At 36.8% G+C, this 22,274-nt stretch overlaps 3 protein-coding genes and 1 long non-coding RNA gene across 5 annotated transcripts; 3 read left to right on the top strand and 1 right to left on the bottom strand.

Moving 5' to 3' along the window:
- The first annotated feature begins 12 nt into the window (after positions 1-12).
- On the top strand, positions 13-5,394 carry LOC113679110 (UPF0488 protein C8orf33 homolog). Its single transcript, XM_027196057.2, has 7 exons — positions 13-265; positions 340-396; positions 468-558; positions 1,502-1,554; positions 1,772-1,853; positions 2,122-2,222; positions 2,866-5,394. The coding sequence occupies exons 1-7, from the start codon at positions 164-166 to the stop codon at positions 2,962-2,964; spliced, it is 585 nt and encodes a 194-aa protein (XP_027051858.2). The 5' UTR covers positions 13-163; the 3' UTR covers positions 2,965-5,394.
- Positions 4,822-6,336, bottom strand: LOC113679125 (uncharacterized). Its single transcript, XM_027196077.2, has one exon. The coding sequence runs from the start codon at positions 6,126-6,128 to the stop codon at positions 5,394-5,396; it is 735 nt and encodes a 244-aa protein (XP_027051878.2). The 5' UTR covers positions 6,129-6,336; the 3' UTR covers positions 4,822-5,393.
- Positions 6,300-19,244, top strand: LOC113679124 (uncharacterized). 2 transcript variants are annotated; one of them, XM_089214205.1, is made up of 17 exons: positions 6,300-6,588; positions 7,092-7,230; positions 7,968-8,118; positions 8,752-8,867; positions 9,130-9,220; positions 10,049-10,136; positions 10,698-11,605; positions 12,001-12,157; positions 12,578-12,696; positions 13,364-13,475; positions 13,905-13,996; positions 14,470-14,635; positions 15,409-15,589; positions 15,703-15,843; positions 16,051-16,167; positions 17,051-17,144; positions 18,005-19,244. In XM_089214205.1, exons 2-17 carry the CDS (start codon positions 7,111-7,113, stop codon positions 18,106-18,108), a joined length of 2,757 nt encoding a protein of 918 aa, XP_089070331.1. In that variant the 5' UTR covers positions 6,300-6,588; positions 7,092-7,110; the 3' UTR covers positions 18,109-19,244. The 2 variants fall into 2 exon arrangements, with proteins under 2 accessions (XP_089070331.1, XP_089070330.1); XM_089214204.1 differs by lacking the exon at positions 6,300-6,588 and having other exon boundaries at positions 6,901-7,230.
- Positions 19,245-20,823: 1,579 nt separating this feature from the next.
- On the top strand, positions 20,824-21,976 carry LOC113679152 (uncharacterized). Its single transcript, XR_003446966.2, has 2 exons — positions 20,824-21,158; positions 21,704-21,976. It is a non-coding gene; the product is annotated as an uncharacterized LOC113679152 (long non-coding RNA).
- Positions 21,977-22,274: the final 298 nt, after the last annotated feature.

The raw sequence follows: 22,274 nt of genomic DNA, 5'->3' as shown, positions 1-22,274 counted from the left end.
CCACCGGGGTTAATTGTTTATAAACAAACCGTTGAGCTTCCGCCAACGCGCGCCATCCTTGCAGTTCTGAGTAATTTGATTGGCTACATCTTCATCTTTTCATTGGTTGAAACTTCTCTTGGTTATTCGATTTGATTGGTTGAGGAAGAAAAGAAGATCCAATATGGCGGATGGAGAAGCATCCAAAGAACTCACTGCAAAACAGCGTAAAAATAAGAAAAAGAAGGAGGCTGCCAAACGTAAAAAGCAGGAGCAAAGTCTTAAGGTATCTGCTGTTACGTTCGTTTGGAAATGTACGGAGAATGTTCTCAATTTAATCTTTTTTAATGCATATTTTAGGAGTCTGTCGAAGGAAGTGAGAAACGCGATGGAGGCGAAACCCAAGAAAACTTCGAGGTAAATACAATAAAAACTGACAAAAATTTTGAAATTAGTTTAATTGATGGATTTTTAATGTTACTTTGAAGTCAGCAGAGGACAAGTTTCATCGAGAGCTGAACTGGTGTATTGAACAGCTTGAGATGGGCCTTGCTTTTCAGAAGACTGACAAGAAACACGGTAATTTTTTTTCGCTACTAATAACAGAGCAATTGATTTTGAAAGTCAAAAATGATATTTTGCTTTTCCACGCTCTGTGATTGATTTGAAGCTCTAGTGCCTGCTAGATAACCAATAATACAGGAACGAACATGATATACCCGTACCAATTATAACTTGGTTGCTTGTGTAGATAGTGGGATTAAAATGAAAAAAAAAAAGAAACAAAATTGATAGTTTTTGTTTGTGTTAATAATATCATGATAAAAATATATTGCAAAAGTTGACACCAAGAAGCTAAAAAATCAGTTTACCAGGGTATCCCTCAGGGGGCTTATGAGTTTCCATGGCATCCACATTGAGGGCTTTTTGGGAAGAGTAGAGGTCTATGTCTAACCCTTTAACCCCTGAGAGTGACTAGCATCTAATTTCTTCTTTAGAAAATCACCCCTCGATGTTTCATTGAGGTCATAAGAATAAAAGAATGATCACCAACTAAAGAAGCTCTTGATTTTGAACAAATTCTCCTTGTCAGCACCTTTGGAAATGTATAGAGAACAGTATGGAGAAAATGCATACTGATGTTAGGGTGTAGGCCAAACAGCAATTCTTATTTGTCCACTGAATCATCACCCAGATTCAATGAATACCACATACTGCAGGCTATGACAATCAACACTGATCCCCAGTTGCCTGATCTTTACCAGCCCCCTCTAATATCCATATAAAATAAGAAAGAAAAATTTAATTTTGTTAAGGCTCACCTTAAAATTTCCAAGATGGCAGAAGAAAGTTGTTTTCCCATGGCACATTTGGTTTGTAGCCTGTATAATTATATACCTTAAGTTGATTTTGAATTATTCATGACCTCAATACCTCCCTTTCTTTTTTACAACTTATTCTAACTGTCTCATTACCTTCAGTGGAATTGCTTTTTTGATTATATGCTCGCTTTATGTTACAGCCGAAGTTGTTCACCGTCATTTACGATCTTTAAAGTCTTCCAAAACACCCATGGTAAGTTAGAACCATTTATATTGCAGGGGAACTTTGCACTTCTTTTTATGCAGAGTTGTTTTGTAAATGCTATTAGGGGTTTTTGATAACTATATTTTATAACAATTGTGCTAACAGTATAAATATTGAATAAATAGTCAAATTATCTTCTTCACCCTTCTGGTTTGCCTTTGGTTTAATGTAAAAAAATTTTGATTGAAAAATGTATTGTTCTCAGCCAAGAAAACGACAACTGATGTTTTCACTGTTTGGAGACTACAGAAAGAAGATGGAAGAAGACAGAAGAAGGGAAAAACAAGGTGACCTTGCAAAGTTAAAGAGTATTTATTTACGACTAGTTGAATCATTTCCACACTTGAAAATTCAGTTGTCATTCAGTTGTTCTGGAATTAGGAATCAGGAAATAAAATCTGTTTCCCTAATTTAGAATATGTTTTATAACACAGGAGAAAAAATGTAATTTGATATTCATTTTCCTGAAAAATTGAAAATCAGTTGACACTAAGAAACACAGATGAGAAAGCTTATAATTACAGTAGGCTTCTTTTTTTTTCTTCAAATATTTAGAACCATCTGTGAATCCAAGACTGACTACTGTCAACAGGGAAGAACAAAAAAGCATTTTTGTCAAAGTTTGTCAGACGAAATGCAAAGATTCAGATAAGGAGGTCAGTGGCTGTTAACCCTTAATGCCTAAGAGTGATTAGCTTCTAATTTCTTTTAAAAATCTTACCACAAAATCAAACATCTAAGTTGAATGAATAAACAGGAAACGACCACTCACTAAAGAAGCTCTTGATTTTCAAACAAATTCTCCTTGTCAGCACCCTAGATAATGTATAGAGAACATTATGGAGAATATGCATACTGATGTTTGGACTTAAATTAGGGTAGAGACCAGAATGTGAATTAATTACATGAATTCTAATTTAACTGCAAGCACTTCAAGTCAATAAACTATGTATTTTAAAATTAACCCTTTTAAGTCCCACGAGTGACCAAGACAGAATTTCTCCTTACAATATTAACAAAGTATCGACCACATAGGTGATGAGAATAAAGAAAAATATCAATTTGGGGATAATTAGTTGATCAAATACTAAACTCTCTGAACTAACATATAAAAATTGTATGGTTGTCAGTAAGGAGAATTACACATTTCATCTGGGATTTAAAGAGTCAACTTTCCCTTGTGAGCTGATCCAGACTGAGATCTTTATTTTTTATTTTTTCATTTAAGTTTGTGTGGTTGATTTATTTAGTAATTATTGTAATTATTATTATTATTATTATTATCATTTTTAATTACAGAAAGCCACAGACAAAGAAGAGATTCCTTCAAACAATGTCTGGAAGTTTCAAACATCTGATAATGAGTTCAGATTTGATTTTGCTGATTCAAGAAGCTAAATTGCCGGTCAGTTGGACCAATTTACTTTTATGGAGTAATGTGGACATTATGTGATGCAAGGATGCAACAGGTTAAGGAGTAGATGAAAGCAAGGCATACTTCAGTAAGAGCAGTTACCACCAGCTTGTCGCATACTTCAGTAGGAGCAGTTACCACCAGCTTGTGACAAATTTCAGTAAGAGCACTTACCACTAGCTTTTCAGAGAGAGTTAGAGTGGTATGTTAAAGTGTACTTTCAGGTAAACCATTTCATTTCAACTCAGCTTGGTGAAAAACTTCAGTTAAGGAAATTGAATTTTTTTCGGGACATAAAATTTTATTTAAGAGATTAAAGAAACTACATGTTTTTTTTGGTTTTCATTTCAAGGCTAGTTTCAAGCAATTAATCAGTTCAGTTGAGGATGCAGTTATCATGTTGAGTTCAAAGTTTACCTTGTTTCCAAGCCTCTTGTCTATGTAGTGTTTTCCAACTTTTACAAACTCAAAGAGAAGTGCCTGCATTGGCAGATTGTTTGAAAAATGTATAATAAAACTGAATAATTATTGAATTCAGTTTTCACATGATATTGTGAACTATCTAGTCACCTTGTGTCTACATTATCAGCTGCCTCTGCCTTCGACTTTGGCAGATAACTCTGACCTTGGTCTTGATAATTCATGATATCATGCTCAACCTTATCCAATAACTACTAAGCATTAAACAAAAACTATTTATCTGTAAAATTTGTACGTAACCACAGAATTTTTACTTTCAGGATTTTATATTAGCAACTGGACTCTCCTGGGTGTTCTCTATTCCTATTAACCCCCTAAGAGTGACCAGCATTTCATTTCCCCTTACAGTTTCACCCCTGAATCAAATATTAAGGTTATAAGAATAAAAAATGATCACCAGTTAAAGAAGGTCATGATTGTTAATCAAATTTTCCTCGTCAGCCTCTTAGGATATGTACAGAGAACTTATTGAGAATATGCATACTGATGTTAGGATGTAAAGGGTTAAATCACCCTCTTTTCCCTCTGAAAACTATGTGAATTTCCCCCCCCCTCCCCTAAAAGCCTAGTTGAAGTGTTAAATAATGACTGGTCTATTAAAATGGCATTAGATTCTTGTGTAGAGATTTTCATTAACTGAAAGTGATACATTTTTGTTGGATTTCAGTTCGTAGTACTCATTTTGAGGTGCACTTATTTCTGTTACTCAGGGCCTCTTCAAAATTCTCCAAAATTGAAACAAGCTCAATTTTTATGCTACATATTGTATATCTTGTTAATAACTTTGCTTGAATTGGTAATTAACTCAATGTAAGTTCCATATTGTCCCAAGATAATAAGGCAGTTTGACTGTAGCAGTCAGTATTTCACTGTTGATACTAGTCAGTTTACAACTAGTTAGAAGTGTAACGTGGTATACTTGGATCCACGACTGTTGTTTTTTCATCACAACACAATAATTATTTTTATTGTTTGATCCAAAAGCAAACTGGTGCTGATTGTAGTTTGATGAGTTTTTCTGTTGTGGTCTAGAAACTGTTTGTGAAGAAAAGTCTACTTTCAAGTGATGGTGAAATGAATTTGACATTTGAGACAGTCAAAGTATTAAGGGTTGAAGTGAATTCTTTGAATTTCACTAACCAGGTTTTTTTTCTTGATGTTACTTTCTTACAAAAATTTTTAAGGTAAAAAGTATTACTTTCAATATTTTAAGGACATCTAATGGGAGGTTGAATAATAGTAATTTGTTGTTTCTTTGTTTTCGTTCAGCCAGGGAATACATTTTTTGATCAGGTAAAGTTCAAGGAAATTTGAAAATGCTGTCTTTTGCAATTATCATAATTGAACACTGTGGAGAAAACTTGAAGCAATAAACAAAGATGAGCTTTAATTCCTCAACATAGCTACTTATATTTACATGATCTCCAAGTTACATGTGGTACCAAGAATTTTATTCTAATTTAACCTGTACATTGCAAATGCAACAAAATGTTTATGGGAAATGTTGCCCACAGCTGAGTTCTTGTAAAGCTCATTTTCAATGTGGGCACTCTTGAAAATTTAACAGTTTTTTTTAATCATTAAACACATACAATATTTTCCATGTACTGTCAGTAATCAATTTGAATTACTTACTGGTATTATCAACAACTCTAGTCCCCAATGTTCTCTTTACAGAGGGAAGGCTATCTTTTTTACAAAGTAGTATAAAGTGCTAGACCTTCCTTAGTGTTGATGATCATGATGGATCATGAGGTTGTCCATCTCTTACTGTTAGTGATAGATTATACAACTCAATTTTAAGATAATTTAGTCTCATTTAAGTAAATGTCTTAACAAACATGTCTTTTATAAACTTTTTAAATACTGTTTCTTAAAATTATTTCAAAGTATTTCAAATCTTTAAAATTAAAAGTTCAAAGTTTAAGATAATTTACATGATCACCAGAGGAGCGTGGGTATTTTCCTTTCCAATATAGAGTCCTTCTTGTAAGCTAAGTCTTTTCTTTTTCTGTGCTCGGAATGAAAGCCTGTTCCCCTTTCTCACTGCTTCAGTTATTTCCACGGAGTTTCTCTGAGCCAGAGGAGATCTGGGAGCTGGAGCCACCTTGTCGGAGAAGAGCTTTTGTGGGACTGATTGTCGACGACCAGAAAGTCTCCTCTTCCTCTTGAAATCAGATGGGCTGGCGGTTTTTTTTAGCAAGCGAGCTGTATCTTTCTTCGAAATCGGAGCTTCGGGTGACACAGGCGTCATGGATATTTCACTTAGGATCTTGTTGATCTGAGTGATATCGGGCGATGGTGGCTCCTCGGCTTCGACGCTCGCGTTTCCGAACACTTCATCTTGATCAGTTACATGTACCTCTTGATCGCGCAATCTTGTATTTTCACCATGAATTTCATCGCTTTCCTTCGATTTTTGAATGTTCTCCCTCGCAACAGGTACAGTAATTGGAGTGCGAGTAATTACAAAACTCGGTGATCGCGGATCAATGCACAGTTCTCTGTTTTGTGGCGATTCTTCGTAAGTTTCGAGTTGAATCGGTGTTCTCTGTTCTCCTAGTGGTGATCGAGGATCCGCGACTAGAAGTCTTGAGATCCGCTTATCCACAGGTTTCGGTGTTTCCGGAGGTATTTCAGACCATTGTTTGCTTTCTAAGGTACCCATCTTGGTGATACTTCATAAAAAAAATTTGATAAATAATCCTCTAGTTACCTACAGGGTGGAACTTTGTGAAGATTTGATTTAAACGATCGAAGATTCGAAATTTAAATGCCCCGGTTTTGCGTGGCTGGTAACCAATCATGTTATTTTCTTGCGAAAAACCGCCAACCATCCAATCGCAGATTCTTTTCAGCTGAAATGGCGCTATCTTTAATGACATGTAGAGACATTTTTCACAAAATACTCAATCAGTTCCTGACTATAAAAGTGTTTTCATCAAGCTCTAGCGATTTTACTTCTCCATTTCACTGCAATATTTTGATCGATCGTTGACCGAATGAAAGCTCTGTGCCGTTTGTGGACTGTTGGAAATCGATAAGTGATCAGATCTTATCTGAATATTCAGCGTATGTCTTGCTCAGACACGCGGAACGAACAATATCGTTGTTGTCGGGGTCTTAAGGTAGGCTTCCCAAAGATGTAAACACGTGCTGTGTAACCGAAATTCCTTTTGTTTTCTGTGCAATATATGAATTTTAATCTACAGGGATAAAGTTTTCGGTCCGCTCTGAGATTGATGCAAGACATGTACTAATTACTATTTCTTTAAAATTAATAGCCATTAAGTAAATTCAGTTTTTGAAACAACCGGAAACTGTATTACGAATAGAAGGAAATCCTTCTAGAGTGACACAAGAAGAAAAATTTTCTTTTTTTGTCGTTTTTAACTGTGTTTTCGTCGCACGCCGTTCACTTGCCCGAGATCACGTACCTACCTGCCACTGAGAGGGGAGGAGACAGGCTGTTGTCACCCTTGGTTACAAGCACGCCGAATACAAAACGGTTTATATGATCGATCATAATTAGAGCTCATTTGTTGTGACTTAGGACAATTTGGTTGAGAAGTCAATATCTTTAAAGTTCTCTTTCCTAGTATCGTTTAATAATGACGCGATCTCCTTTTAGTGAACTTCAAGAAAACAAAATGGAAGAAAGCAAGCGAAAAACTACGACAGGGAGTGTGTTCTGGGAAGCTGCTGAAGAGAAGGCGAAACGTAGCGAAAGTTTACAAGAAGCTTTTAAGAAATTCAGAAAGAAGAGACAGGTAAACATTGTTCTTCACTTGTAAACTGTAGTATAATTTGTCTTTCTGTTTTGTGTTTTTCGTAACTGTTTTGTGCTTTGAAATGATTGCTCTTGATGTTACTTTTAACTAAACTCGATGTGACAAATTGAAGTTGTGGCTAATAGCATGTTACTTATTTAACAATAAATAAAACAAACTGAGATACGTGGGAACGTTGTTTTAAATAAATTTATAGCATTAGGAATGATTTCTTTTCCTGATGTTTACAAAAGACAGTAGATTTGAAGATGAAATGTAATTAAATTGTGTATAATTACCGAATGCGCTTGACAATGAGACAGTTTTGAATTATGTGATTTTATTAGCTGTCATACAACCTGTAGATGATTTGAAGGAGCAACACTTGTCACAAAATTGAAATTTTTCGTTTAGGAAGCCGGGGAGATTAAATTCAGATAGTGCTTTTATCAAATGCTTTTGTGTGGAATGCCTCGTCTGTTTTCGATTCAGCATTGTTGGTAAAATGAATTAAACCTTTACAATTATAATTTACCTTGCTCTACAAATTATGTATACACATCTTCATAGAGGTGGTCTTGAAAAAACATGTTTGTTGCAACTTCACCAGATAATTTCACGTAAGTTCTGGAGGTGTCAAGTTCAAATGTTGCCTTGGAATTTTAAAATAAAATTGTTATGTTATCAGCTCTGCTGTAGAAATATTGATAATTCTATTGTGATGCTGAACATTGCAGAATGCTATACGTTTATCCAAACAAGTTGACGAGGAGACTGTAAAGTGGAGAGTTGATCCTGTGAGAATGAATAACCTCCGAATGAAATTTGTTGAGCAGTGTAAGCTGTACTTTGGTGTGCCTTATGCCAAGAAATACCAGGAGCCAGGATGTAAGATTCAAATTTGCTAACTTTGAACTCTGAAAATATGTAATAGCAGTATTGCTTTTAAGAAGTGTGCATGTTGTTTAATTACAACATCAAGAAAAAATAATTTATATATCCAGGGTTGAGAGGGTTGCCTGTAAGAATGTGAGTGATGGGACTGTAATACAAAGTAAATGGCATAAGGGGTGTGAAATGTTCTCCTTTATTTTGTGCATAATGGGTAAAATAAATTTCCTAACTGGTAGAGCAATACTTTTGCCTGTCAAATCTTCAGGAATTCCGAGCGATTTTACAGAAGTGGGGGAACCAGAGGAGATGCAAGTTTTTTTCTATCAGTTTCAACAATGTGAAGTGAGTTTGGGGGCAGTGTAACTCTACTAGACAGTGCACTCTCTCAACCTCAACCTGGGGGCAACTTGACTCGGGGGTGGGGGGGGGGACTTATTGGAAGGGGATGACATGAGCTGTTACTGAGATTGGTGAAAAGTTTTTAATAAATTGACTTGTTTCAGAGGAGTAATATTTGGCAATATACACTGAATTTTTGTTCCTAAAATGATACCGTTTGGCTGTTTTCAACTTTAAATCATGTACAGTATATTAATAGAACTGAATCAGAATTTTGTGTCTCCACAGCAGCAGAGTTCAATGCACCATTCTTTCTTGATTGCTGTGGTTTGATCAGAAGGGTACTGAGGGATCTCAAAGAAGATTTTGGTTTTGAAGTTGGGCCATGGAATCAAGCCTACATGGTAAAGAGTTGCAGTTGTTAGCAAGGGTTTTTAGGGGAATAACAGTGAAACGAATGGTATAGTAGACAGACATTCACATTATAACAAGCAGAAACCATTAACTGTTTTAATGCAATATAGTTGATCAACCTTTATACACACGGTCATAATTATTCTAACATAGAGGTGAGACATACCACTAATAGTCAAAGTCTAATGATAGTATTTTACAATATGCCACAGCATTTGTCATAGTTAAGAATTTTTCTTCTCATTTTTGCAGTACGATACACTTCCTCTCAATGTGGAGAAAACTGAAAACTTGAAGCCAGGAGATCTTGTGTTTGTGTCAGGAATTTATCATAATCCAAAATGTAGGTACTTTTAAACATCTATCTGCTTACACCAAATAGATAGTTATGATGGACAAAATTTTGGCAGCACGTGTGCTATTTGTCATTTGCACTCATGTTACAATTTTGCACTTGTGCTATATGAAAAATGCACTTGTTTTCAGCCAATCAGATCATACTCTCTATCTTTCTTGTATATTGTTAGCACTGACAGTAATCAGTCTGATTTTGAACTAGAGGTCACAATCATGTTTCTTATGTAGACATATTCTTTAATTTATTATTTTGTGATTTTACTCTTTAGGTATCACTTAGTTTTAAACATTACTTGTCAACATTTATATGTATATGTTGTGGTTAAATTTCATCCTTGGTTCAAATTTTCTTTTCTTTTGTTTTTGGGTATTGTAATGTATGATGATGAGTTTGAAACAAAGGAAAGTAAAATTTGAACCAAGGATAAAATTGAACCACAACATATATACTAATAGTTCTTCCCTACTTGTGTTCTGGCAACTCTTAAAAATTGCAAAGCTTGTGATGTTTCTCAAGGCTGATAGACTCCCAAGTATAAGGCGTAAAAATAATTGCTTTGTATGGATAGATCAATTTTAGCTTGTCTTCCTAGCTTAAAATTTAATAGTTCCTCAGCCTGTTCCATAGATTGCTAAACTTTTAAGGTTCATCAAGCCTGGTGATGTCAATGTTGTCCAACAAGCATGAAGAAGCTAATGAACTAGATGTCACTGAGTTGGTTAAGATTTTAAAAATACAGCATACCAGTAGGAGTTATCACTAGTTAGTTTGCCTTCAACTGACAGAGGCAAATCGTGATCTTGTAACTTTTAGCAAAGAAACAGCGTCACAACATGGTCCATGTTGAAGTTTGGGCAGGAGATGGAGAGAAGACCATTGGTGCCAGATGGCAGAAGGGGAAGTAAGTTGACATATTTTCTGACTGATCTTGACTTCAGCTGAGGTTTTTGAAACATCAGTGTACTCTTAAAAGCCCTTTTCAGGAATACTTGCCCATATCTAAAGGCCTGCTCATTCAACTTCTGGTATCTTAAACCTTTAACAGTGACTAGCATCTAATTTCTCCTTACAGTGATACTGCTGAATCATTCATTATAATCATGAGAATACAGGAAATGATTGCCAACCCAAGAAGCTTTGATGAATAAGCAAATTCTCCTTGTCAGTACCAAACGAAATGTATAGAAAGGAGTATGGAGAATAAAGATTCTGTTGTTAAGGTGATGACACACTTGGCCTTTTGTGTGTAAAATTGCTGATATCTGGCACGTCAGACATCTGTAATTTTTGCCAGAAATGAAATTGTTCTGTGATTGGCAAGCAAAACTGCTAGGAGTGTCACTGGCTAAAGGGTGCAAAGAGTCAAGATTCATGGTTTAGAACATAAGTTTTTTATTTATTAATTTCTGGATTGTTTGATTTTTGTTTTGAATGATCTCATCTTGATGTTTATTATGTGCAGGGTTCAGTACCATGACTCCTACAAATTCAATGCCAAGAGCTATCACAGCATGCAGTATCATTTCAAATCCATCGATACTTGGCTAATGGGAATTTGTCAGAGCCACTGCCCAGAACACTCATGGAAGCGATCGCAGTTTGAGCCAGGAAAGAGGTCCATCTTTGCTGAAGATCAAGGAAATGAAACAGAAGATCAAAATGCAGAAGAACTTGCAGAGGAGGAGATTGGCAGTCAAATAAATGATGATAAACAGATGCGCCCTTGCAGCCTGTTGAATGTTAGTTGCTCCCAAAAAGAGGATCACAGTTTCCCTGTCAAAAAGAATTCTAATCAACAAGCTGTTTCCTCTCACATCACTTCTCCAGAATCAAACAAATGTTATGATACAGTTTCCTCTGATCATTTTTCTACAACTACAACAGCCCAACTGCTGCAGAGAAACTTTAACAACCTCGATGAATGTGTTACTTGGTTGCTGACAAAGATAAGCATGGATATTGAGAGTGAATGTAATGACGCAATTTCTGATATGGAAGAAATTGAGTTACATTCAAGTCGTCAACAAACAGAATATTCCTCCTCAAGTGATCACTACAAAAATACAATTCCAAAGGATCACTCTGCAAGCAAAACTAAAATGGAATCAACAATGCAGTCAAACACTGACCAAGACTGTGGCAGTGTTAATCATTTTGATGTTTCTCAAGAGCATGATCAGAATGACAGTGGAAATTTAGAGTACTGCAAGGAAAATTCTTCATCTTTGGAGTGTTTTGACTTTATTCATACTGGCATGAATTGTGATTCATTTTGTATAAACCAGTGTCCTAACAATTCAGACAGTAATCACAGTCGAAGCAAATCCAGAAGGTCTGTGTCTCCTTCCAAGGCTACAAAAAATGGGAAAGGTTGGTGGAATGGACTTTTTTTGTGTTTGTTTTGTTTGATGTTGATTGACTGTATATCAGCATTAGTTTGCACATGGAAGATATTGTTCGAATTGTAAAATCAGTTAAAAGATAGCTAACTTTAGCCAGTTGAAATAGACTCAAGTTAATGAAGAAGAATTTCTGCAGAATTGGAAAAGATGGGGAAATAATGGAATTAGGTGCGTTTTACGGCAGTTTAAAAAGTCTTGATTCCATGAGAGCTCATCATTATGGTACATTCTTGGGCAAGACACTTCACTATCACACTGCCCCTCACAACCCAGGAGTGGGAATGGGAACCAGCAAACAAGGGAAGCCTGGTAAACTGTTGAGTGTAACCCTGTGAATTATTTGTTTTGATCATATTGATGCAGACTCCGGGAGTGGTTCCTCGGGCAATGGAAGAGGGAATGGAAATGAAAAGAACAACAACAGGGACTCCTCTCGTAGGAGTGGTGCAAGATCAGTCAGTAGTTATGTGAATGGTAAACAGCCAAGGTTCTTCATTGGAGGAGGAAATGGAAATTGGATGTAAGAATAGACTTATTTAGTAAATCAGACACGTTGAAACAAAGATGTCTTCTGGGTATGCAAAAAAGGTGGTCATTCAGGAGATATTGCTGCTCAGAGAATTCTCTGACTGTTCTGGTTAATTTCTTATTCTCAATGAGTTATCAAATGGTGGCTCATTGATTATCAGTTGATTATTGGCCCTTGGCTTTCATTGATAATTGATCAATTAGTTATGTGTGGAAAACACCTGGAATTACCGCAGATGAATGTTGTAGAGTTATAAAAACTTTCCTTAACTTACCAACAGTTTGCATGCAAATCCAGAAAAGCTGGTTGGGCTTTTAAATGCGTTTCTGGAAGAGCCGGGATAAGGTTGTGTAGAGTCAATAAACAAAGCATTAGTGTGGAAAGAATTTTGAGCAATTTCTTTGTATTTAGGATCGAATCAACTTTGGTTTCACTTGGATGGTCTAGAATTGAGGACAAGTTGGATGAATCGTTCAAACTCAAATGGGTGGAGTGCAAGAGTCAGATTAGCTATGAAAATTTCAGAGATGGTCAGTGTATTATCTGTTCCATGATTTGTTGCTGTTTTCTCTGTATTCACGTCAAAGTTAGATTGTGTAAAATAGTTGTATTAGGAAAGAAGTGAAATGTTTCTGCTAACCATGAAGGCCCAACAGTTGACATGCTGGATGTGTGGCCTGTAAGTAGGCCCTCACCATTTGCGTCTTAGCACGAGTGTTTCTTCGCCCGCAAGAAAGTATCAGGCCTGAGAAAGTATGAAACCTTGAGCAACGCAGGTCGGCGAGAGGTGTGGAACGGGTCTAGCGCTGATAATGAAGTAGTGCCAGACCCCCGGAAAACCTCTACCCAAATCGTCTTAAACTTTCCGTGGGCAAAGAAATGCCAATAATCTCTCCAAGCAGGAGTGTAACTAAGAATGGGTAAACTGTTTGGTTGACTTGACAAAATGCTGGGGGTAACTGCGACTAAATTAAGCATCCCATTCAGAGGATTAGCAATTCTCTTAGTCGGTTCGTTCTACAGAAATCAGGATGTGCTTTACCAGCTTGAACTGGTGGACTCAAGGAAAAGAGTGTAGGATTATTTTTTAAATTCATTTCAACACCATGAAATGGTTAGATTTAGAATCCTCCCAAAGCCAGATTTTCCTATCATAGATGTTGGCTTCATGTTTTTCTTTTCGTTTTTGTAATTCAGGTGAACAGTTGGCTAATCACATTTCCAACATCAACTTGTTAACAACAAAGCTGGGTCTCCTGTGCAGCTTGGAGGAATATCAACGCGTGCAAGAGAAAATGGCCAAGAACAAGTTAGTGATTATAACTTAATCACACCTGCAAATGACTAGTTTGCGAGTTACTTCTTCTAAAAGTATCACTACTGAATAAAACAAAAAAAAAAGAGTAGAGGAAATTGTCATCAACTGAAGTGGGCCCTTGATTGATATACGAATTCTCCTGTCAGAACCTTGGGAAATGTACGGAGAACATTATAAGAAAATGCATTCTGATATTGGACTATAAAGTGTTAAATTACACTTCATTCCCTGCACATGCAAGCTAAAGAGAGTGAAGAAATGTGTGACAGTCAGGGAATAATAGAGTTTATAGCCATTAGTAGGGCATGGGGGATTGTTTTTAAGACGCTAAATGGCCTTGCACAGCAAGCAACATGAAAAGGTTACAAAAGTTGTGACCATAATAACTTGCTAAGCAGAAGTCTCTTTATTTATGTGCAGGCTAAAATTTCCTCTGAGTGAGTTTGTCCCGGAAACTCACAAACTGATGAACACAACAGAAAAAGCCAAGTTTGTGAACGAAGTTTACAAAGGTCAGTTAAACCAATCGGTAATTATTTTTTTCTTTCTTTCTTTTTATATTTTTATTGTGTATAAGTAACCTGATATGTTTTAACTCAATTGAAACTGTAGCACGATTTTCATTTGTATTATACTTCTGATCAAAAGCTTTCTTTCATTTAGAACTCTTTTGAGTGTCGTAAAACTGAAACTGAAGTAGCCACGTTGGCCAATCAGAACGGGGTCGACATATTTTCGAATCATAAGAGCTCTCAGTAAATTCATTTACCGGCCTAAAGCGCAGGAAAACGTTTGTGACCAAGTCTCGATTGGCTATAGTTTTGCATTTGATTGGTTGAGATGTTTAGGAGCATTTTCTAGACCAATCACAGAGCATGGTGACCCATAGAAACACCAACCTGCATTTCCTTCGAAACTCAATTGAAAACTGATCTAAAGAAAAAACTTAATGCGGCGTAACTAGTAGTTCTTTTTGCTCTTTCAGAAGGTGAAATTTGGATCTGCAAACCGACGGGTATGAATCAAGGAAAAGGAATTTATCTTGTTAATAGCAAAGAGCAGCTGATCGAAAAGCTTAACATGAACGGAGGTGATAATGCAAGTACCAGACGAAGTTTAGTGAGGCCCCCACAAGGACGCGTTATACAGAGGTACTCTTATTTGTCGACTTTGCGTAAAATTACGGATTTCTTTTCAGTCACCATTTAAAGCACGAGAAAAGCTCGGTTTAATGAGTGACTTTTACCGGGAGCTTTAAATGAGTAACTATATCCGAGCACCGTAAAACAAGTATCCTTTGCCAAGGAATAGAAAATGAATCACTTTTTCTAAGCGCAGCAAAACGAGTAAGGGCGGGAAAATGAGGACCCTTTGCCAGACGCGGGTAAGGTGTCAACGTGTGCCAAGCGCGGGAAAACGAATAACCTTTGCAAAGCGCGGGAAAGCGAGTAACTTTTACCAAACGCGGAAAAAAGGGTCAACGTCTGTCAGGCGTAGGAACGCGAGTAAAATGGCGTGAAAATGAATTACTTTTGCTAAGGACGGGAAAACGAATAACCCTTGCCACGGGCGGGAAAATGAGTAACTTTTTCTAAGCGTTGGAAGACGAATAAACTTTTCTAAGCACTAGAAAATGAGTAACTTTTGGCAAGCGCCGACAAACGATTATCTTTTGTCACGCACGGAAAAAAGGATAAACGTTTCCGACGCGTTAAAACTTGTGACTTTTTCCGAGCGCGGGAAAATGATTAACCTTCACCAATCGCGGGAAAGTGAGGTATTGGTATTAATATTAAGCCCAGAAGGCTTTTTTCTCAAGTATCACCAGCGAGTTTAACAGGCTTGACAGTGACAGACGATTTGCAGCAGTTTTCACCTGATTGTGATGCATAATGAGTTAACAAAATCTCTTTCTCTGTTGCAGATATGTGATGAATCCTCTCCTGTTAAATGGCTGTAAATTTGACATTCGTACGTACATGCTGATTGCTAGTACCACTCCTTTCATAGTTTTCTATCATCCGGGATATGTGCGACTTTCTTGTGTCCCGTATACACCCTACAGTCCGGATGCCGCTGGACTGCATGCTCATCTTACCAATCAGGTCAGAGTTGTGTAGAGTTTAAAGAAGCATTTGAGTAAAGCACTGATGACTTCATTGGGGTATAAAGTTATCTCGCTCAACTTGATGTTGCCTTATTTGTGTTTTTCATACAGTATGTCCAGAAGAAACATCCTTTATATTCATCTATGAAAGAAGACACTGTCTGGAGTTTCGAACGTTTGCAGTCTTACATCGACGAGAAGTATGCCAAGGAGAAGGAACTCCCTGAAAACTGGGTTTACACCACATTTACGGTGAGTGGTTTTGACTGATACTGTGAATGGTATTGTCTTTTAAATGGGGCAGATTTTGGCTGTATGCAAATGCGTTACGTTCAGTTGTTCTAATCCTGCAAGTGTGCGTTTTATAAAGCTGTACTTACTTCTTTGTTTAAGTTATGAAATGATCAATATTGTGTCAATCTCCTTTTCCTTATTGCACCTTTATTTTTCTCTCTTTAGAAACGCATGCATCAGATCATGACAACGTGTTTTCACAGTGTTCGTCAGAAGCTTCACAGGAGAGCGGGAACATTTGATTTGCTAGGCTTCGATTTCCTCATCGACGACAATTTTAAAGTGAGTCAAACGCGTACAATTATCCATAAAGTGTGCGTTGGATATAAAATGATAAATAACGAAGAAGGCACGTAGCTTAAACGTTTTTAACTTTAACATGTGCAACAAGCACGAGCATGGTAATTATTCTGTTTAAAACTCCCAAAACGTGTCAAGCGGAGGCCCATGTTACGTTCAGGTATCATGTTCAGGTACCATGGCCTGTAACCAATCAAAACTTAGAGGTAGCAAGGCTTTAACCTTTTGACGTTGAGGGTGACTAGAATCAAATTTCTCATTGAGGTATCGCTGCTTAATCAAACATTAGGCTCGTGAGGATTACGGAAATGATCGCAAAGTGAAAAAGATATTGATTTTATCGAAATTCTCCTTGTCAGTGCAATTGGAACTGTATGAAGAAAAGTATGGAGAATATAGATAGTGATGATAGGGTGTGAAGGTTGAATAATGATCATTGCTTTTCTGTGTATTGTGCTATTTGGATGGACTATTCTAATCGAAATAACTACGAGGTCTGCGCGGTGCACTTCAAAGCTGAAAAAAAAAAACATCATGGAGAAAGATGGTTTTTCGTCTTGTCACGAGCGAGGGACAAAGAAAAAATTATGAGTCCCCATGAGGAATCGAACCTCAATCGTTCGGATTTACCATTTATTAGACTTATCTTCTTTCCTATTCTTTATACAAAACACGACGCTATCGACACAGCTGATCCTAGCAGTATGCAGGACGCGTGTCATATATGAACTTTTTAATGGGCCTTGCTCACCATCGAGTCTCTGTGGCTCAGTGGTAGAGCATCGAAGCGCGGTATCCGATTCCTTATGTTATGTTTTTTTTTTAATTTTGTAGAGGCATAAGTTGTTTTTCTTTCTGCCTTCAGGTGTGGTTGTTAGAAGTGAATATTAACCCTGCACTTCATACCAACTGTCAGGTTCTGATGGATCTCTTACCCGGAGTAGTTGACGAGACGTTAAGTAAGTAAATGAGTTGTTGGTCGTTCTCACTTGCGGCCGAAAGCCCTCGCAATTTACCGATATGGCCCTAAGGAAGTCTTTACACTATTAAACTTAACTAAGACGGATAAAAAAGGTTTTAAACAGGATACATAACCTCACTTAGCGAAAGCGATTACATATTAAGAAGTCATCCATAGTTATAATTATTAGACCAGTTTTGAAATTTATTGTCGTCAGTAATCCGGGATTACTTTGTTTTTGTTCTACTTAGTCGTTTCGTGATTGGTCCAGAAAACTCGCGCCTTTTTCTCAGCCAATCACATTCAAAACTAAAATTAATCGCGACTTGTTCACCCACGTTTTCCCGCGCTTCAGGCAGTTTGCTTGTTTGTACTTTGAGCTCTCGTTGGCTCATCTTTCTTCCTATGATTGCTTGTTGTGTTGTGATTACCTTGGTTTTGGCTTCACCACACTCAATCGAAAAGTACTCAGGGTAATTTAGTATTATCATCTGAGTTGATAACGTAAATTTGCCACCGTATAGAGTTTCAAAGCTGACGTTTCGAGCGGTAGCCCCTTGTTAGAGCTAACGTCATAACTTAACGGCATAACGTCATCATTCGCTCCGACGAAGGGCTAACGCTCGAAACGTCAGCACGTCATCTTTGAAACTCTTTAAGGCGGACAATTTACGTTATCAACTCAGTTGATAATACTAAATTACCCTGTTATACTCTCCCACCGACGCAGCACCACATTTTCTTTAGAAACTTACCCCCTTTATTCAAAAACGCACTCGGTTGGATACTTTTCATTAAGCACATTTTGAGACGATTCTTTTGAAATGAGTGTTCTAATTACTACTACATTTGTTCTAGAACTTGTAATCGAGATTGCTGACAAGACCAAGAAAAGAGCTCCGGTTTTTCCTTTAGAAAATCAGAAGGGATTTCAATTGTTGTACAATGGAGAAGGAAAATAGAACTAGAACGATGTAATTGCGAGCGACATAGATATGAAAGAACTCAGGACGCCGTGCTTACGGGTCTGAATTATTGGTACAGATGGATCATACTTGCAAAGAGCCTATCCTTGAAAAAGTAAAAGGCACCTATCTGGCCACTTGGCGTCCGCCAAGCAGAATGCAACGTTAATAAAAATAACGGTTTGAGTAAATGGATGTACAGCGAGTCAAAATTGCGCTGTTCTATGATCATCGTGTCAAGAGTTACGTGGTTGAAAAAGGACGACGATACGAAAATGAATAGTGCATGATAGTTTCTGTGAAGAGTGAGAGTTTCGTGATAATCTACTTGGTTGTAGGTAGTTTTGGAGTGCAAGCTTAGATATGCCAACACAACGGTCAAACGTTTCTGGTCGCCCGCGCACCAATTTCCTGCGCAAACGTTCAATGGAAAACATAACAAGTTACAGCTGTCTTGCAAAATAAACGAAACAAAATTGAAACGTTCAAAGTAATCTGTTAAAGGAATAAAAAGATGGGGAAATGGAAAACTCCAGACTTTTCGAACACAACACTTATTCAAGTACGGGTTTCCAATTAGTTTATCATATTGTTTTAAGCTTTCCCAAAAAAGTTATACGCTTTTAAAACACTGTGACTTACTGACTTGTGTTTTTGTATGTAACTCGTTTTCATGCACATGCGCAGAAGGTTGTTGTATAGACCGTGAATCGAAGATTTGCATGTAAATTTTCTTATTATTCTTCTATTTGATGAGTATTGGTGAAATTATCCAGGGATCGACTTGCCCTGAACACGAAAATATATCGCCGTCTCTGCGAGTGTTAACAGGTGTATCTTAGAGAAATCCTGTTGAATGAAGGTGTGTTTATATTTGAGTTTGAATGAGGTAATGGTAAATGTGTTTGAGTTTTCCCATTATGGTTAAAAGAACAGATGTTTAGTCAACTGTTACGCCATAGAAAAATTAATGGACTGTATTTTGTATTTCTCAACTTTCAGTATTTATAACGTACAAATGAGAGAAAGTTTTTTTTAACGTGTGGATAAGAGTACGTTCTTTCTCCTATTTTTGCCATAACAATGGCGTTTACTTCCTTGTACTACTAGTAAAAGCTATCTTTTTAGAGAAAGGCCTTTTCGTTTTATCAACCTCCTTGGTGTTAGATGTAATACTCTCTCTCTCTTCATATCAACGAAATTCTGGAATTCGATTCGTAGCTTCCACGCTCTATTAGAACTAATTACAACATAATAAAGTTCAGTACAGCTGGCCCATTGAAGTAACTCGGTCGACAGAAATTGGCTCACACCCAAGAAAAAAAACTACAAAAAAGACGGCACCTAGTGCCCTTTAATTCAAATTAACTTTGAACCATTCAGTGCCATCAATAACAATTTTGATCCAATTCTGTATCTTTCATGACAGCCGCTTTTTTTTCATCGAAATAATTTACCCTTGGGTACCCCTAACCTTTTTAATCGGAGGTAAAAAAAAATACTTGGCTTGTCACTTCCCATTTAGCAAATTAGCGTGCATAAAAGTTGTGATGTACTTCCGTGGCATATTTTATAATTAATCACGAATCTTATCTTTCATTTCTGTAAGCTCGGCTGTATTTCGAAATTTCGTCTTGCGTGGGGCTTTCCTTCAATTAGGAAAACCATGGAACTTTAGTTTGGCAGAATAGAAAAAATTCTAAAAGGTAACTACGAACTATAAAGGTTGGAGAAAGTTTTCACGGATTCCAAATGACTAACTTAAAGGAAATAAGGTAAAATGTTTTCAAACAACATAAATTTGCTAGCTCCTATCAAGTTTGACAATAAACTTTCCCTATTTATTGACTGCCTGCATGACTTTTCAACGTATAATGTGGTGGGTGGTTTATTTCTTGTCAACCCAACGAAAAATATGGTGTTTATTTCACTAAAACCGTATAGCAGTGCTCTGTTAAACAAATTCACGTTTTATTTCTTATAATTAGGATCCCAATTAATGATAATTGCGTATCCTATATCAGAAATTATGCCAATAATTACAGTTACTTAGCGAATAATTGGCACATTTACAAATGTGCTGGGGTGGTTTTCCTTAATTTAATCGGTTTTGCTGAGTTCTCGTTGATAATATTTCCACCGTATGATTTGAACTGCGCTACCTTTAAAATTGAATAATGAAGAAAAGGCGCTTCCCTTGAAACGGAAAAAATAAGGTATTCAAAAGCCGCCCGAACTGGGGGAGGGCGGCAAAGGGTTTAAGCATGAAGCGTGATCAAGCTCAAAGTTAACACGTGACGCGTGAATTTTACAGAAAGGCAAGGCAAGGTGAAATTTGAAGGGTTTCCCTTTTAAATTCGTTACCTGTGAAATACTGTTTACTAAAAGTGCACGTGATGCGTGAAGTTTTCTAAAATTCGTGCGTGAAATGGAATCGCTATCCCCCTGGGAGTTCTTTGAGGTAAAAAGAAGTTAGCGTTTATTAGCAAATGATATGTACTTAGTAATTGACGATAACGAATGCGAGAAGGTTTCGTTCTTTGTTTTCGGACCGTTTTCAGTGAGGTTGACTCAGCACGAGGTGAAGCGTCTAAATAATTCAAAGTTGCTTTTAATTAGAATAGGTCAGGAAATAGACAGGTGCTAATTAGAAGGTGGTTGCACAAGATGGTATTTTCAAGACAAAATCGAGAGGCACGCTATTTAACTTGGAAAAGCTATAGAAAATTATGCAAACGTTACTTGAAAATTTTCCTCGAGAAGCGGATGACATTTTGCGGTTAATTTGTTAACAAATTTTTGTTATTATCTTAATTGATTTGGACATATATATAAAAAGATCAGCGTACGAGTTTTGTGTTCATAGGATTAGCAGTTAACTCTTTCACACAAGATACAAATTTCGGGTATACATTTCCGAGCTAAGGATGAAATCGTCAACTGTTTTTGTTTTCTTTTTTGTTTTCGTCTTAAATATTTCCTGCCTTGTGTCAGCGCAGAGCAATGGATGGAGATGCCCTTTTGATTACAGCTGCGGAAAAAGAGAGGTTTGTGAAACTGAAAAAACAAACTCTGATCTAACAAAGTGACAGGAATTGGAAAAACATGTTCCACAAAATTATTTACTTTAAATTTACCTTAAACTTGTAGAGCACCAGCTAATCAGTTATTTCACGATCGTCAGTCAGATACGAAATGATATATGTATCGACCAACGAACCTGCTGGCAAGTTCGCTTCCCTGATTCATTTAAAATTAGCACAAAATATCGATATATATTGCTAACTGACTTTATTTGTGAATAATAGCAAAAGATGAAAATATTTGCCTCTAGTTTTCCTATGGTGCAGTGGCTCATATACCATAGTTGATAAGCCAATCAAAACACTCGAATGTTCTACAGAATTTTAAAAAAAATTGGTATACTGGTGTCTTAGTAGAAACGAAATACACACCTCAAAATTATCTTCCTTTTGGTTGAAAAATCGTCGGAGGGAACTAGAATTGTTGAAATTTTGAATGATAGAAGGCTTATCTAAGTGTTTTTCTCCACATATCTCAAGGAGTAAATTTAATGGTCTTTCTTGTATAGATGAGCGACAAAACTGCCCTACCACAGAGTCGTTTTGGCAACCGTCTTCGTTCTCTGAGAAACTTCCGTCGGATGGCTGAAGAAAGAAAAGAAAGGGTGGATGCGAGAGGACTGAACAGAGCCGCCATCTTGAAGGCTTATGGGAACGGCCAGTGATCAACAAGAGTACAAAAGAATTAAATAAAGTTCAAAAGGAATAAATTTTTTAGATCTAATATGAATGTAATTTAAGTAATTGAGCGAGCAATAAATTTTTGTCTTTATGGCGTTGAATTGGCGCAATTTCGTTTATCTTAAAGTTTCGCTTTCAGCCTGTCACCATTTTCAGGCTAATTCGAGTCAAAAGGGTGAAAATCTCTTAATCGGGTAGATCAGTGCCTCTTTCTATTGACCCTGAAATCAGCGACATAAAAACTCTTACTCTGAGTTCTGCTGCTCATAGTGGAGTTCAACTTTAGTAGTACTACTGCTGAGCCGTTAGCTAAAACCGAACATGAAATATTCCGAAGGTTTGGCTTCCAAAACAAATTTAATTTTCTTATTTTAGTTTTTCATTTCAAAGTTAGAATTT

Source organism: Pocillopora damicornis, chromosome 8 (genome assembly GCF_964200805.1).
Source record: "Pocillopora damicornis chromosome 8, jaPocDami1.2, whole genome shotgun sequence".
NCBI lineage: Eukaryota > Metazoa > Cnidaria > Anthozoa > Scleractinia > Pocilloporidae > Pocillopora > Pocillopora damicornis.
Note: the sequence above shows the minus strand (reverse complement) of the source record. Positions and strands in the feature narration are given on the sequence as shown.

Excerpts from the sequence above, each read along its gene's own strand:
- LOC113679124 (XM_089214204.1), top strand. The coding sequence starts at position 7,072 with ATGACGCGATCTCCTTTTAGTGAACTTCAAGAAAACAAAATGGAAGAA. Across the intron at positions 9,221-10,048 it reads AATTTATCATAATCCAAAAT|CAAAGAAACAGCGTCACAAC; the intron begins GTAGGTACTTTT and ends TGTAACTTTTAG. Across the intron at positions 10,137-10,697 it reads GCCAGATGGCAGAAGGGGAA|GGTTCAGTACCATGACTCCT; the intron begins GTAAGTTGACAT and ends TATTATGTGCAG.
- LOC113679125 (XM_027196077.2), bottom strand. The coding sequence starts at position 6,128 with ATGGGTACCTTAGAAAGCAAACAATGGTCTGAAATACCTCCGGAAACA.
- LOC113679110 (XM_027196057.2), top strand. The coding sequence starts at position 164 with ATGGCGGATGGAGAAGCATCCAAAGAACTCACTGCAAAACAGCGTAAA. Across the intron at positions 397-467 it reads AAACCCAAGAAAACTTCGAG|TCAGCAGAGGACAAGTTTCA; the intron begins GTAAATACAATA and ends GTTACTTTGAAG. Across the intron at positions 1,854-2,121 it reads CAGAAGAAGGGAAAAACAAG|AACCATCTGTGAATCCAAGA; the intron begins GTGACCTTGCAA and ends TCAAATATTTAG.